At 45.1% G+C, this 16,498-nt stretch overlaps 1 protein-coding gene across 1 annotated transcript in view; it reads right to left on the reverse strand.

Moving 5' to 3' along the window:
- The window catches only part of DNER (delta/notch-like EGF repeat containing), a 435,255-nt gene that overhangs the window by 74,436 nt on the left and 344,321 nt on the right, over nucleotides 1-16,498 (reverse strand). The window contains exon 11 of the mRNA XM_006890327.1: nucleotides 14,112-14,336. Coding sequence (XP_006890389.1) covers nucleotides 14,112-14,336 — 225 coding nt within the window. The remainder of the gene's footprint in view (nucleotides 1-14,111; nucleotides 14,337-16,498) is intronic.

Raw genomic sequence — 16,498 nt, forward strand, 5'->3', positions numbered from 1 at the left:
AGATGGAGAAAAGACTGACACTGTCAATAAATTCATCTTACTTGGAACCACAACTATCACCCTTTGCACCAGCAGTGAGGAAATCAGGAGATGAATTGCACCTGGAAAGCCTGCAGCCAGGGATCTCTCCAAATTATTGAGGAGTAATAATGTCAGATTGAGGACATTCTGATTCAGGCCACGGTCTTTCCGATCACTTGTTATCCAATAGGGATGCAGAAGAAGAACCGATGCCTTTGAGCTGTAGTGTTGTAGAAGAGCACTAAGTGCTCTTTGGAGACAAGGATGATAAAGCTTCACCTCACATACTTTGGGCATGTTGCTAGGAGGGACTATTCTTTGGAGAGGGGCGTGATGCTTGGGGCGGTGGAGGGTTGGTTGGGCGAGGAAGACCCTCATCCAGGTAGCCTGACAATGGCCTCTAGTGTATCCGGAAGTGTGAAGACAGCACAAATAGAGGATGGGTGTGAGAACTGTGGTTCATAGGGTTACCATCGGTTGTACTCGACTCAATGGCACCTAACGACAACACTGGTCTAAACTAATGATTTCTGAGGTAAAGCTGAGGAGCAGTGAGGGGAAAAAATTCCTTAATTAAAGGCCAGCTCATTAGCACACTGATGCACATGGATTAGACACTGATAGTAATATTAAAAGTCAGCCTTGTGAGAATACATTTAAAAAATCCGAAATCTCGTACTAATTTCATATGGTCTAGCGGCAAGTGTCCTCCACTTGTTACCAGTGTGCCGCACCGCCCCCCCCCCCTGCTGTTATGTCTCAGGTCAGTGGCCTAAAAAGGGTAAATATCATGAATTCTCCTTAACCCTGAACACAGAAAAATTATCATCAAAATCAACAAGTAATGCAAGTAATATGGGTGAGCCTGGCACACACTGCGCCGAGCAAAGTAAGACGGTCACAGAAGGATGAATACTGTATGAAATCATTGTTATAGAAAGTCAAGGATAAGTTTATGCAGAGAAAGAAGCATTTATTGATGATTTCCAGGAATGAGGTGGGGCGGGGGCGGGTGAAGGGAGGAAAATAGCTAATAGAAAACAGGCATAGAGTTACTTGGGTGAAGGGAAAGAGAAGGTCAAATTAACATGCCCAAAGTAGAGGAAGGCACTGGGAAACACAGACGAGTAAGGGGGAAATGCTATTATATTCACAATCCTGTAATAACAGTAATAACAGAAGGCTCATGGTGAATATGAAACACCGTGAGGACAGATCCTTAAGCCCCTGACGGTGGATGAATATAGCTTAGCTTCTTAGTCAGACCCCTGCTGACGTCCACCTTCTACACTCTGGATTGAGCTTTCTCACTCTTCCCGGCCAGCCCTGCTGACTTTCAGGCCAAGGCTTTCTCCCAGGAGCCCAAACTAACTCAATGGTAGGCACTCTGAAGGTAAAAAGCAATTAATTAATCCACCTCCACGTAATTAACATAGCCTCAAGCCACCAGGACACAGGCCACCTCAACACCCTCAATCTATCTTCTCAGCTTTCCTGCTAAAGAATTTGGTTTCACAAGGACCGGTTGCTTTGGGAGCTTTTCTTTCCCCAAATCTTTCTAGTAACCTAATCGAACCCCATCAATGACGGGAGCAGCTCCAGTCTTGTTTTTTGCAGCATTTAACCTTGTCTGCTCGCCGACTAAGGTCCATGATTTGTCTAGGTTGACAGATGGGCAGAAGCTCTTATTCCCCCTCAGGAGGTAATGTCTCATAACAACCTTTCCAAAATCACCTGGATGGCTCACAATTTTAAAAGCTGGTCTGGTCTACCTCTCATTTCAATACAAGAACACTCCAGCATTCTACTTGTCTTCCTTTCTTTTCATACTCTCTTCACATCTAAGTGTCCCCCTTATTTCTCTAGCACCCACATACCAGGAACTCCACTCTTACCATCCCTAGTTTTGCCATCTCCTTTCTAGATGTCTAACCCCATAAAGCAACTCTAACAGTGCAGTCTGACGTTTGGCCTGGATGGTGTTTTTAAAAACCATTGATGGGGACCACACCCAGGAGTCTAAAAAACTCTCCTTTGACATTCTTTTCTGTTTCTCTGAATCACCCCAGTTTTAATCTTTAGCAGACACCTCTCACTCTGTTCTCAACTCTATTGCCCACATTCAACTGACTGCCAAACTCTGTTGGTTCCACTTCTTAAACACAAGTTCCTAACTTATCTCTTCTCCTAGATGCTTCTAGACTATAATATTCACACCCACAGGTACCAGAGTATTCTTTCTAAAAATATAGAGCAGATTAGATCACATACACTCATCAACAAAAAATGTCCTCAACTTTTCATTGGCCAAGCTCTTTCCTATCTAGACCCCTCCCAATCTGTTCAATGAGTGCTGCTGGCATTATCAACTATCGCTGCATGCGGTGGATCTCCTCCGATGTTCAGCTGAGCCTTGACTCAGAACTTCCTCCAGGCTCTTTGCTCTATAGTCGCCTCCCCTACACACACATAATTAAATCAAGCAATGTGTTCAATGTCTAACACATTGGAAACTCTCGTTCAATTGTTGATGTTAGGGGCCACTGAGTTGAGTATGACCGATAGAAACTCTATGAACAACTGATCTGAACCCTGGCCTTGCCTGTGCCATCCTCACAATCTCTGACACACTCAAGCCATTGCTGTAGTCACCATGTCAATCCACCTGGTTCAGGGTCTTCCTTTCCTTCACCAACCTCCACTTTTCTAAGCATCATGTCCCTCAATAAGGAATAATTTCTTCTAGCAACACGCCCAAAGAAAGTGAGATGAAGCTTCGTCCTCTTGCCTCCAGGGAACACTCTCTCTGGCTGCCTCTTCTCCAAGATGCATCTGTTTGTTCTTTTGGCAGTCCAGTGCACATTCAGGACTCTTCTTCCAACACCACAATGCAAAGACATTAATTCTTCTTCTGTCTTCCTTAGTCATTGTCCGGCTCTCAAATGCATAGCAAGTAACTGAAAAGACTATGGCCTAAATCCGGTGCACCTTAGTCCTCAAACTGACATCACTGCTCCTCAATAATTTGGAGAGGTCCCTGACTACAGACTTTCCCAGTGTATGACATCTCATAATCTCCTGACTGCTGATTCCAAGTGCAGATTGTGGACCCAAGTAGGATGCTGACAGTCTCAATCTTCTCTCCGTCTATCCAGTGGCAAAGATTTTTGTTTTCTTGATGCCGAAATGCAATCCACATTGAAGGATAAAGTCTTTGATGTTCTGCAACAAGTACTTTAAAGCTTTCTCACTTTCAGCAAACAAAGTTGTATCATCTGCATAACAGAGGTTACTGATTAGCCTTCCTCCAATCCTGATGCCACATTCTTCTTCATAAAGTTCAGTTCAAATAATTTGTTTAGCATACAGATTAAAGCGTTATGGAAAAAAAAAATACAACCCTGAGGTACACCTTTCCTAATTTTAAACCATGCAGGGTTCTCTTGCTCTGTTTGCACAACAGCCTCTTGGTCTAAGTATAGATATTACATGAGTACAGTTAAGTGTTTTGGGATTTCCATTCTTCTCAATGTTAGCCATAATGTGTTGTGATCTACACAGCCAAATGCCTGTGCATTGTCAATGTACTGTTCTAGCCATTTTTTTAATGATTTCCAGCAGGATTTTGCTTCCATGTGATATTAATGATGTTGTTGTGATGGTGGTGGTGTACAGTTGGAACCGACCCATAGCTGACTCTCTGGCGGGTTTTCAGAGGCAGTTAATCGCACGGCAGATTCGCCATCCACCCCCAGCAGAGCAGCTGAGAGCCTCAAACTGCGCCTTTGGGATTGCAGCATAGCTTCTTGCCACTATGGCCACCAGAATTAAATATTAATGATATTGTTCAATAATTTTCATATTCTGTTGTCTCATCCTTCTTGGGAATGGGAATAAACGTGGATTTCATCAGTCAGTCAGCCAGACAGCTGTCCTCCAAATTTCCTGGCGTAGACTGGTGAGCACGTCCAGGACTGCATGTCATTTGAAACACGTCAATTAGACCTCAGTGATGCTTGGGACCTTATTTTTTGCTTTCACTGTAGCTTGAACTTCTTCCTTCTTTACCATTGGCTCTTGATGATATTGTACTTCGTACAGTTTTCAGTGTTGGCCAATTCTTTCTAGTGTAGTGACTCTATTATACCATTTTCTTTTGCTGTTCCCCAGATCATTCAAGATTTTGCCGATAGCATTCCTAAGCATTGCAACTCGAGGCTTGACTTTGTTTTTCAGTTCTTTCAGCTTGAGAAATGCTGAGCGAGTTCTTCCCTTTTTATTCTCTAATTCTCTGCACATTCATTATTGTACTTTGCTTTGCCTTCCTGAACTGCCTTTTGAAATCTTCTATTCAGTCTTTTATCTCAGCATCTCTTCCCTTTTATATTAAGATGAACATCTCGTCAGTTGGAATCCTGAATATTTAGAACATTTTAATCAATTAAGTGCTGTCACTGTTTTCCCATCAAAGAACACCAGGAATACACTTATGTTCCAATAAGCTGGGCTTATTAGTCATTGTAACAAGACACAACACACACCATGAGGAATTGTGGCATTTTTTATTTCATGGACTTATTTTAGTAAGAGAGTAGTAGAAAGGATTTATAGGATTTTGACTCTGAGTTCTTTGGAAAGGGTTCACTCTATAATAGATGGTATCATAAATAAGAGAATTCAATTGGGTATCTCAACAGAACATACCCACAGGGAGGGCACAGAAGAATAAGCTTTCATGAGTAATTGATTTTTTTAATTAAAAAAAATCAAGCATTTCAGACATGAGCGATTTGTTTTTCTCTGTCCTGAGGCAAAATTATACAATAGTTCTGTTTTACCTCACTGTATCAACTAGACCAATAAAGCAACATCATAAGGAATAGAGAAAAAACTGAAGCTGTCAAAGACTGTACTTTACATGCATCTGCTATCAGTGTACTTAGGAGCAGGAGAAAGTAAGTGAAATTATGTGTTTCACTAGGCAAATGTGCTGCAGAAGATGCCGTTAACATGTTCAAACACAGGGAGGTGACTTTGAGGACTAAGGTGCTCCTGACCCATGCCATGGGATTGTCCAATCACCTCACATGCTTGTGAAATCTGGACAGTGGATACACAAGAGTCAAGAAGAATCAATGTCTATGAAATGTGCTGGTGGTGGCAAAGTGTAGCAAGTGTACCATGAACGCCCGGAAGAATGAACAAATCTGACTTTGGAAAAATGTAGCCAGAATGCTTCTTAAAGTAAGGATGGTGAGACTTTGTCTCATGGACATTCAACATGTTCTCAGCAGGCACTGGTCCCTGGAGTAGGACATCGTGCTTTTTTAAAAAGTTTAGGGGGGGGGGGAAGAAAAGGAATGACATGGCTGGACATAGTGGAAGTGACAATGGGCTCAAACCCTGCAACAATTTTATAGGAATTCCTTGTAGGAATACAACAGCTTCTCAGTAACGGGAACAGCTCATCTTGCGATGGTGGGGATGGTATTGTTACTTCCCACCAAACTGATTCTCACAGTGGTACAGAGTGGAAGGGTAAGTAATGAACATTTCATTCACCCCCTAATAAACAAACAAATCTGTCTTGGACCAAGTGCAGCCAGGGTGCTCCTTGGAGGCAAGAATGATTAGACTCTGTCTCACATACTCTGGCCATGTTATCCAGAGTGGTCAGTCCCTGAAAAGGGGCGTACTGCTTGGAAAAGCAGTGATCAAAGGATAGGAAGACCTTCAATGAGACGGGCGGGCACAGTGACTACAATAGGCTTAAGCCCAGAGGAGATTGTGAGACTGGTACAACATTGGGTAAGGTTCAAATCTGTTGTTCACAATAAGGTCATAGGAGCTGTAGTTAACTCAAAGGCACTTAACAACAACTATTGCCTTATATTTTAAATATACTTGAAATGGTAATACGTAAGGCCTAGTCCATAATGGCATGGTTAGGTCAATTCAAGGAGTGAGTACAGAGCAACGATGCACACATAGGAGGTGGAGACCCACGCCTGGGACTTAGCTGACCATCTCCATTCCCACCAGAGACCACTTCCAGGATCAGTCATCTACAGCACTCCTTCTCCCACTGGCCACCTCCAGATGCCACCTCAGTAAGATTCTGATGACACATGGGAAGGAAGAATATGGCAGTTGCCCCACCACCCCCCAGCTTAATCACTTCCTGAGAAACTTGATAACACCTAAGTTGATCACATCAAAGACCAGACCAGACAATGGATCCTGAAAAAATTCTGAGCTTGATTAAAAATAGCTAAAACCTAACTTAATTAACACACCAAATTCTGAGAAGTACCATCTTAGTCCTCCCCAGGACCCCTATAAAAAGGAAACACCCCCAAAACTGCCCGTGCGCCATTCGGATCCTGTCCACGTGCCATGAGGCCGGGTCACTCGGCGTCCCTCTCAGGCTGTGCAAGAAAGGCCTGTTCGTTTCTTGGGACCAGTTTCTTCCTTTATTTCTCTCCCTCGTGCCCTCATGCTCTTTTTTGTATCTAACAACATGAAACCTCGCAGCTCCAACACAGAAATGGCTGGCACATCCCTGCGACAAGTCCCCCTCGCCATGGCGGCCCTGCGGAGGAAGCCCCAACAGGGAAGCCTGCCCGGCTCCAAGCTCTCGCTATGAAGCAAGTCTTCAGGAGATTTCAATTTGCAATTTTTTTTTAGAGAAAACATTGTCTGTCACTTAACTCAGTTAGTGGGAGATAACATTTCAGTGACTACCGAGTGCTGACATTTTATTATTTAATATTAAAATCCCACCAGAACTCCCCCTGTCTGATAAGCTGAAACTGAGACGGGGGAGGGGGGGGCCTGAAGCACCTGGCAAATGTGATTTGCAGTCATCAAAATGGCATTTTGTCAGATGGGAAATAATTACCAGGCTGACATGATTCCAATCGGCTGCCATTCTGTGAGATGGGATCCGTTCATTCCCTATAAAGATAATCAGGCCTGCCTCTCTCCAGCTATGTAGCTAATTTCACTGGTTCTCCTGGGGTTCTTCTATTATGCAAACTAGTGGTAAAGCAATTTACAGGCTCCAAAAGATGAAGAAGAGGATTTTCCATTCGGAGACATGTCATTTTTACCTCTTAACACAACAGTTCTTGCCAGATGTGAAGGTGCCTGTTTTATTTCACACATCACCACCCATGGATCTGAGGAAGCACCCTCTCAGAGGGCTTGCTGGTCTCCCAGTCCTCCGAGGGGGCCTTGACGTAGCTCTGAGCTTCTCTCTGAGGAGAAGCTCAGGGAACAAAGGTGCTGTGGGCGCAGCATGAGTTTCTTCAGGCTTTTTGAGGCTACTTGTTAACTGAGATGGAACTCAAGCAAGACTACAGGCCATTAGCCAGTTAAAGGCTCTAAGGAGACAAAAACAACGTATGGCCAGAGAACAGAGGATGGAACAGTGGAAATGAAACAGGTGACATCCTCCAGATAAATAACCAGAAGAGACCCATGGTCACCTCCACGGATGACAGAGAGAAGCAGAGCTGTGACGAGGTCATGTGGGCACATGGGAGGCATGCTTTCCCGTTTCCCGCTCTCACACAGCCCTCCTCTGTCTTCAACAGGTGAGGACACAGAGGCTCACACGTTCTGTGGATGTTCCACGATCACACAGTTAACAAGGGGAAGAAACATGACACTAGTTGCTGTCAAGTTGATTCGGACTCCTGACAACCCCACGCGGGGTCCCTTAGGGCTTTCAGGGGCCGTGATCACGCAGAAGAACACCAGGCCCCTCCCCAAGGCAACCGGGAAGGCTGGGATTCAAATAACTAACCTTTCAGTTAGGAGCTGGATACTTCACTAGTCTCCCTTGTGTATTCTTTTTTCAGACACTGTTGCTTAGTATAGTAAGAGAAACTTGAGGCAGGGCACTTTTTATTTAGGATCATAAAAGCTTTCTCAAAAACAACTATGATATACCATTTCTCCCCAGTAAGAATATCAAAATGTAGGAGAACTGCAAGCATCAAATGCTGGCGAGGTTGTGGAGAAACTGGAACCCTTATTCACTGTTGGTGGGAGTGTAAAATGGTACAACCACTATGGAAGGCAGTATGGCGATTTCTCAAAAAGTTGCAAATAGAGATACCATTTGACCCAGCAATTCTGCTACTGGGAATTTACCCTAAAGAAACCATAACCTCCACCCAAGGAGATATTTGCACACCTATGTTTATTGCGGCTTTGCTCACAATAACAAAGAGCTGGAAACAGCCCAAGTGCCCATCAACAAACAAACGGATAGAGAAGCTGTGGTATATCCACACAATGGAATACTACGCTGTACTGAAAAACAAGGAACCATAAAATATTATGCAAAATGGATGACTCTGGAGGACCTTATGCTGAGTGAAATATCTCAGTCACAAAAGGACAAATATTGCATAGGGTCAACACTGTAAAATGGAACTGACATTAGGGTTGAGGGAAGACAGAAAAGGAGGGGAGGAATGATGTATGTTGCATTGAAACAGATGAGGGAGAGAACTCTTTAAAAGAGTTATATGAATGGGTATTCTTGTCATTACAGAAGTCCAGAGTGAAGGCTGCATAGTGGAGTAGACTTGGGGAGAGGGACTGCATAAAATCAAAGAGTTTTTCTTTCTTTTCAAGTAGAAGAGTGAATTGGGGGAAGGGGTGGTAGGAAGAAAAGTGCAACAATGAATGACTGGAAACCCTAAGTCTCTGTAAATTTCATGAAAATTAATTTTAAAAAAAAAAAGCTTCCTCAGTGGACAAAGGCTTGTGGTTGCTTTTCAATCACTTGCTATGCATCTGAGAGCTGGGCAGAGACTAAGGATGACAGAGGAAGTGATGCCTTTGAGCTGTGATGCTGGAGAAGAGCCCTGAACATCCAATGGACACCCATGAGAACAAACAAAGACGTCTTGGAGAGGCTGCAGCCGGAGCGCTCCTTGGAGGCAAAGATGATGCAGCTTCGTCTCATGTACTTTGGGCCTGTTGCTGGGAGAGGCTCTTTCTTGGAGAGGGACATCACGCTTGGGAAGGTTGGGGGAGGCAAAAGAGAAGGCCCTCGACCAGGTGAGTTGGCATGGATGGTGAGACGGTGTCTGCAGCAGTGGGCTTGAGTGTGTTAGATCATGACGATGGCACAGGATCAGACAATCTTCAGATCCTTTGGTCGTAGGGTCACTATGAGGCATGCTTGACTAACAACAACAGCAACACAAGTTTCCTGAGAGGAGTGCTTTTCGGAAGTGAGGCACTGAGACTGTTCTCACATTCTTTCAACACGTTAGCAGAAAGGCCACATCCTTGGAGAAGGACACCACGCTTGGTAAATGGAGGGTCAGCATAAAAAGAGGACGACCCTCAAGGAGGACCGACAGAGAGGTCTCCACAATGGGCTCGAACCAGGGAGGAGGGCGCGGCAGCAGGCAGCCTTTCCCTCTGGTGTTCCTGGGGTCCATGCGTCAGAACTGAGCAACGGCCGCTCCTCATCAAGGAGCCCTGGTGGTCGAGTGCTCGGCTACTAACTGAGAGGAGAGTAGTCTGAGCCCACCAGATGTTCTGCAGGAGAAGAATGAGGCTGTCTGCTTCTCTGGGGCTGTTCCGTCTCTCCTACGGAGTTGCTTTGGTTTGGAACGGACTGGATAGTAACAGATTTGAATGCTTCTTCATGTGCATGGAAATATTCCACTTAGCATTATTAAAAAGCTGCATTTCTCTATCCATCTGTGTGTAGCTCCGGTATATTCACACAATGGAATACTACACTGCACTGAAAAACAAGGAATTCATGCGATATTATTCAAAATGGGTGACCCTGGAGGACATTATGCTGAGTAAAGTATCTCAGAAACAAAATAACAAATTACCGCATAGTGCCACTGTTGTAGAATGGGTCTGACATCAGGGCTGGGGTAAGACTGAGAAAAACTGGATAATTATTTATACAGCATTGAAACAGATGAGGGAGAGAACAGTTTAAAAGCTATATATGATAGGGTATTATGGTTATGACAAGAGTCCAGAATGAAGGTTGCATAGTGGAGTGTACTCGGGAAGAGGAGGGGGACTGTATACCAATGAAAGAATTTTTCTTTTACTTTTCAGAGAGAGGAGTGAACTGTGGGGGAGGGGAGGGCAGGGAGAAAAATACAACAATGAATGATTGGAAATCCAAAATCTCTGTAAACTTTCATTAAAATTAATTTTTTAAAAAGCAGCACTTACCTTTAAAGAAATACATGCAAGTTGACGTTTTAAAAATAAACTAATTTGCTATGAGTTGCAAGCAACTCAACGGCATACAACAACAACAACAATTTAATATAAGGAGCAGTTGGTGTGGTGAAGAAAGGAAATGAGGATAGGAGGAGAGAAGGAGGGAGCGAAGTTGTTTTCCAGCCTCAGAGCATCAGACTTTGCCTTCGTGGGGCTTCTCCTTGGGAAACGGAGCTCTTGGGAGACCAGGAAGGAAGTGCTGAGGCAGCTCATGGCGAGACTGTGTGGTGGAGGGAGGTCCAGTGGCCAGAGCGCAGGTCTCTAACACGCTTGTGAAGCACAACCTCAACAAGCCCTTGGCCCCCAGCACAGTCGTAGTGTATTCAGACCCTTCGTGCATTACGTCCCCTAAAGGTGGGAGCACAGCCCTGCCTGGTTTTCACACCCAGAATTCTCAGCTTCATGAGTGCAAAATGCATGGAAGAAAAGAGGCCTCCCTGGGGCAGCTGTTCCCATTACCATGACGGCTGTGACAAGGGAAGATCGGCTGTTGCTTTAGGTGTTGCCAAGTACAACTCAGAGCGACCTCACAAACAGCAGATCTGAGCCCTGACCTGTCCTGTGCCATCTCATCCTCTCTGAAACTCTTGAGCCCATTGCTACAGTCACTGCGGCAAACCATCTGATCAAGTGTGTCCCTGACTTTCACTGACCCTCCACCTTTCCAAGGAAGACGTCTCTTCCCAAGGAAAGGCAACATGTCCTAGCAACATGTCCAAAGAATGTGAGACAAAGCTTTGCCATCCTGTCTCCAAGGAGCACTCTGGCTGCACCTTCTCCAAGACAGCTGTTTGTTCTATGGGATATTCAGTGCTCTTCTCCAGCCCCGCAACTCAAAGGCCTCAATGCTTCTTCTATCATCCTTAGTCATTGTCCAGTTCTCAAATGCACAGCAAGTGATTGGAAAGGATCAATAACCACCCCAAAAAGTACCTTCACATCTTCTTTACATTGACATTGATGAAAAATCAGAAAATAACAGCAAGAAGATAAAATAAGACCATTCTCTCTGTATTCTCAAGATGTCAATCCTAAGAAGCCTTGTTGTTGTTGTTATGTGCCGTCGAGTCATTTGCGACTCATAGCGACCCTATGTACAACAGCCCTAAACCCTGCTCTATCCTGTGCCAATCTCATTGCCTCCGACACACCCATCCCGATTACCCCAGTCACTGAATCAATCCACCTCATAGAGGGTCTTCCCCTCCTGTGCTGTCCCTCCACCCTGCCCAGCATGATGTCCCTCTCCAAGGACCGGTCTCTCCTTATGACACAGCCTTCAGATGGTTAGCTGTGCTTCCCTACAACTTCAACTATGTGCTCATTTCTCCTCAGAAACCATGGAGGCCAGAGGGTCCTGAGATGATCTATTCAAAGAGATGAAAGGAGAAAAATAATCTTTCAACCAAGAATTCTGTATCTGACAAAATTGATCCTAAAAAACAAGGTTGAAATAAGACATTCCCAGATAAGCTAAAGCTGAGGGAGTACAGACAAGAACTGCCTTACACAAAATTGGTAAAGGGAGCTCTTTAAATGGGAAAATAGGACAATAGGTAACAGCCAGTGAGATCTAGTAGCTTAATGGTAAAAAGCAGCACTGCCAACCCAAAGGCTGGCAGTTCGAATCCACCAGCTGTTCTGCAGGAGAAAAAAAGACAATCTCCTCCTGTGCAATTTACTGCCTCTAAACACCTGTTAGGTCAACTTTGAGTCAGTTCTGACTCAATAATACACAACAACAACAAAAGATAGCAATGACTCCCAGTTCTACGAAGAAATAATGATGGAGAGACATTCAAGGAGAAATAATGTACTCCTCGAAGGTCATAAAAGAGAATGGGAGAAGGATGGGCAATCTCCTCCCATGCGATTAACTGTCCCTCAAAACCCCCCAGAGGGTCAGCTATGGATCAATTCTGACTCAACGGTACACAAATCACAGGTTATGAAAGAGATACTGTGGTGAGGGCTCGAACTCAGCGGTGAGAAAGCTTCTTCAGCCCCCAAAATGGCCATTTGCTGGGTGAGATGGGGTGAGAGGAGGAGCTGGCTTTTGGGACACAGGACATGGCACAAACAGAACAGGACACTGATCACAAGGGAAATAGGGGGGACATAAAGTTGGGATGCTGTCTGAAGAGTGAAATCATACAAGGATGAAACACGGGCAGGCTGGGAGGAGAGGACATAAAGAGAGCCCACATGCACTGCTTTGCACACCATGCCAGGAGGCTGTGTGGACAGAAATGTTCACTAGCAGTCATTCTGACTCCTGGATCGCATAACTTTCACAATCAATAAACCTGTATTATATATGCTGACTGCAAGCTTAGCTTAAAAGGTGGCTTCTCTAGCCATTACATTGGCCCTCTCTGGTCTCCAGCTTCCTTAACTGCAGACATATGGTCTTGCAAATCATCAACAGCTGTGGGACTAAGATAAGGGGGGGGGGGGGAGAGAGAGTGAGTTTCCCACACTGGGTGCCAAGATTTGAGGGAAACTGGAGCAAGATTCTGGTCAGAGCCAGACCAAAGCCAGAACCAGACCAGAGTGAGAGCCTAGTGAGAGTGAAATGCTCGCAATGATGGTTGTGGAGAGATTGTGGCATTGCTGTGGAGAGACCCCAGCAAAGTATTACCTGAGGCTTCCTGCATTTGTGCTGGCCCCAATTAACAGTTTTGTTTGCCAGATGATTGAAGGAGAAGCTGACTTACAACCGCTCTGAGGCAAATCTTGCTGGTAGATTGAGAAAACCAGGGGCTTCTTGAATTTGTGTTACTGAGCTGAAACCAGGAATTTTACTAATTAAGGAATTATGTTTTGCTGTTAATCTGGCTCGGGACTGCCAGATTAAACCTGGATTTAAGCTGTGAAATTCTTTGCCTCTCCCACTCCCCAACCTATTTCCCTAATAAACTTCACTCTTGATATCATAACTACGTCAACAATGAACATCAAATCCAGTGATCAGTGGAAATGGGTGCAGGAGCATAGTGGGTGATGTGTCTGACCAAGCAGCTATCTATTTGCTGCCATGGAGATTATCTATCCATATATTATATGTGGGGAAAGTTCCCCTTTATGAAGTGGGTAGAAGTCAGACTCAGCCACCCTCACGTTGCATTGGCTCCTTTCACACTGACATGTTTGGGGGGAAAATGAATTGAGTGTGCCATGGTTTGTCCAGGGAGTCCGAGGTCTTAGACCACAGAACACTGCACGGCTGCATTACGCTTCTCACGCACTTCAGGATGGAAGAGAACATACTGCCCATTAAAAAGCTAAAGTATTGAAGATACACAATGTGATAAAGTTTAAGAATTGCTGGCCAACTATTAAAAACAAGCTATTAACAATAATTAACTCAATGAGCCCTGCTTTCATTTCTTTTATTTTGCCAAATTATCATTTATTACACCCCTCCCTGTGGTAAATGTGAATTTATCTTTAAAAGGGAAACAGTACTTTTAAAGCTTTAACAAAAATAAATCTAAAGAACAGCCCAGTGCCGCTGAGTTGATTCTGACTCACAGGCATCTTACAGGACAGAGCATCACTGTTTTCTAAGCTTTCCAAGGCGGTGGTCTTTGGGGGAGAAGACTGCCATGTTTTTCTCCCACAAAACAGCTGGTCAGCTCGAGCTATTTAACCAAGAACCGTTTCATTTAAGCACTCCCGGGGTCCTCCTCAACAGAAGGAGTGCATAAACTCCAGAGTCCAAGGTAATAGTTGCTTCCATGCAGAAGAGAAATGGAAGCTCCTGGAGCTCCAGGGAAGGGAGCCAGCAGTCGTGGGGCACTCACCTGGGTCACAGAGGCATTTGTAGCTGGTGCCCAGGCCGCGGCAGGTGCCATGGGAGCAGGGGCTGAGGGCGCAGAAGTCCACGAGCTGGGCGCAGGTGGGCCCCGTGAACCCCAGGCTGCAGCTGCAGCTGAAGGTCACGCCGTCCACGCGGCAGGTCCCGTTGTTCTGGCATGGGGACGAGGCGCACGGGTCCACCTTCTCCTCGCAGGCGGGTCCGAAGTAGCCTGCAAGAAAGCACACGGAGGATCAACAAATGAGAAGACCCAAATCCAATGTCATGACTCGGTGACCTCATCAATGATCTGTGGCATAAGTGGTCATGAGACTGACCCAGGGTTAGGTCAGGGTTAGAGCTGTTGTTCCTAGGATGGCTATGATTTGGAGTTGACTGGACAATATCTCCTAACAACAATATTTTAAAAAAAGAAGTAGAAGAAAAAGGAAGTACATGGGGGTTAGAGAAGCACAGGAGTCACGGGCCTCAGCTCTCCTCCAGGGTGAAGGAATCAACCAAGTAAACCATCAAGATGATGACTTAGACTAGACTCCCAGCTCAACAGGAGTAGGGGAGGCGACTCGGCTTAGTCTGGTAACCGTGGTTTAAAACATGATTCTCTATGGCTGAATTCTGTTCACATGTGAACTATGTGACTTCTTAGGTATCGACGCATGCAAGGTCACAGATACATCCATGTGTGTACATGTGTAGTAGTGTGGCATCCATGGCTGGTGCAAACTGTTCAGCTGCCAACTGAAAGCTTAGAAGTGTGAGCCCCTCAGGGGGAATTCCTAGTGACACAATGCTTAAAGTACTTGACTCTTCATTGAAAAGCTGGCAGCTGGAACCTGCTCGTTACCTTGTAGGGTAAAGACATTTCATCTGCTTCCATAAAGACTTACAGCCTTGGAAACTCTAAGGGCAGTTCTATTGTGTCCCACAAGGTATAAATTGTAATGAACTTGATGGCAGCCCTGGTGGCATAGTGGTAAGACAGTGTTGCCAACAAGAAAGGTAAGTGGTTCAAATCCATCAGTTGTTTCACGGGAGAAAGATGGGCAATCTCCTCCTATGTCATTTCCTGCCTTTGAAAACCCACTGGAGGGTCAACTATGGGTTGTTTCCAACTTGACATAACAACGATAGAAGAAAGGTCTCAATTTCGGAAAAATCAGCCATTGGAAACTATGGGAGGCAATTCTACTCTAACACACAATGCCCTAAGTTGTAGACTCTCAGACTAGCTAAGACAGATGACAGAAAAGAGAGCAGAGCCCAGGGAAGTAAAGAAACAGGAGGCATGAAGTCCTGTCCCACAGGAACCAGGCTTATAACGCCCATGAAGGAAGCCAGCAGACATAAGGCAACAGGAAGCATGAGGTCTAGAACCAGAAAAGGCTCCATCAAAGGGGCCTCAATATTAAAGAATACAGACTTTGGAACCAACGAGAGCTGCACTCAAGTACCATTTCTGTCACCTAACTGTCGGAATCTGTGCCAGTACAATCACTCTGAGCTTCTGCTTCTGCATTCCTGCAACGGAGACACTAATGCCTACCTCATGTGAGCGTCATGAGGCTTAAACGAGAACATTCACACAATGCGCTTGGCACCATGACCGGCTAATAGCAAGTGTTCATTCAGTGGAGCTGCAGCTGTAATCACAATGGGATTCCCAGGCTGCCGTTCTGGGAACTACGTGCATGGTGTCACCACAAGCACAATGGACGCTACAAGAAGGACAGGTGTCTGGAGTTTGGAGTGAAGGATGAGTAATGCGTTCACTCTTCAGCATGCTTCATGGAGGCGCATCTGTGGTGGCTGCAGGGAACTCTGGCAGTGTGGTCCGTGGGGAGTTGTGCAAATTTAACAGGCTGTGTCCCTCTAGCGGTTCAAAGTCACCATCTGCTCTGCTGGAGGAGGACGGGCAGTCTCCACCTTCCTTCGTAACGTAGAGCCTGAGAACTGGAGGGCCCAAGGGGCGGCCAACTATGTATGAGCCAGTCCCCACTTTATGGCAATGACTTTTGGTTTTGTTCAATAGTCAGGTGGCTAAACAGATCTGGAATTCACAGACAGGAACAGCAGGGCACGAATTGGGATCATTCATATACAGGTAAGGGGGAGCTCACCACAAGAGATGTTCACACCTGGGGCAGGTAAACAGAGGGAGGGAAAATGTCCAGGTTGGAACTTTGTATAAAGGTGATATTTCAAAGCACAAGGAGTGGACCTAGGGGGAGAGACTGAAAAACAATAGAAGAATTTTTCTTTTACTTTTCCAAGAGGGTAGTGTACTAGGGGGGAGGGTTGGGAGGGGAGAAAAGTGCAACAATGAATGAATGGAAACCCAAAGTCTGTAAATTTTCATTTAAATAATAAATTTTT

This window comes from Elephantulus edwardii, unplaced genomic scaffold (genome assembly GCF_000299155.1).
Source record: "Elephantulus edwardii isolate Elephantulus edwardi_28Jun2011 unplaced genomic scaffold, EleEdw1.0 scaffold00087, whole genome shotgun sequence".
NCBI lineage: Eukaryota > Metazoa > Chordata > Mammalia > Macroscelidea > Macroscelididae > Elephantulus > Elephantulus edwardii.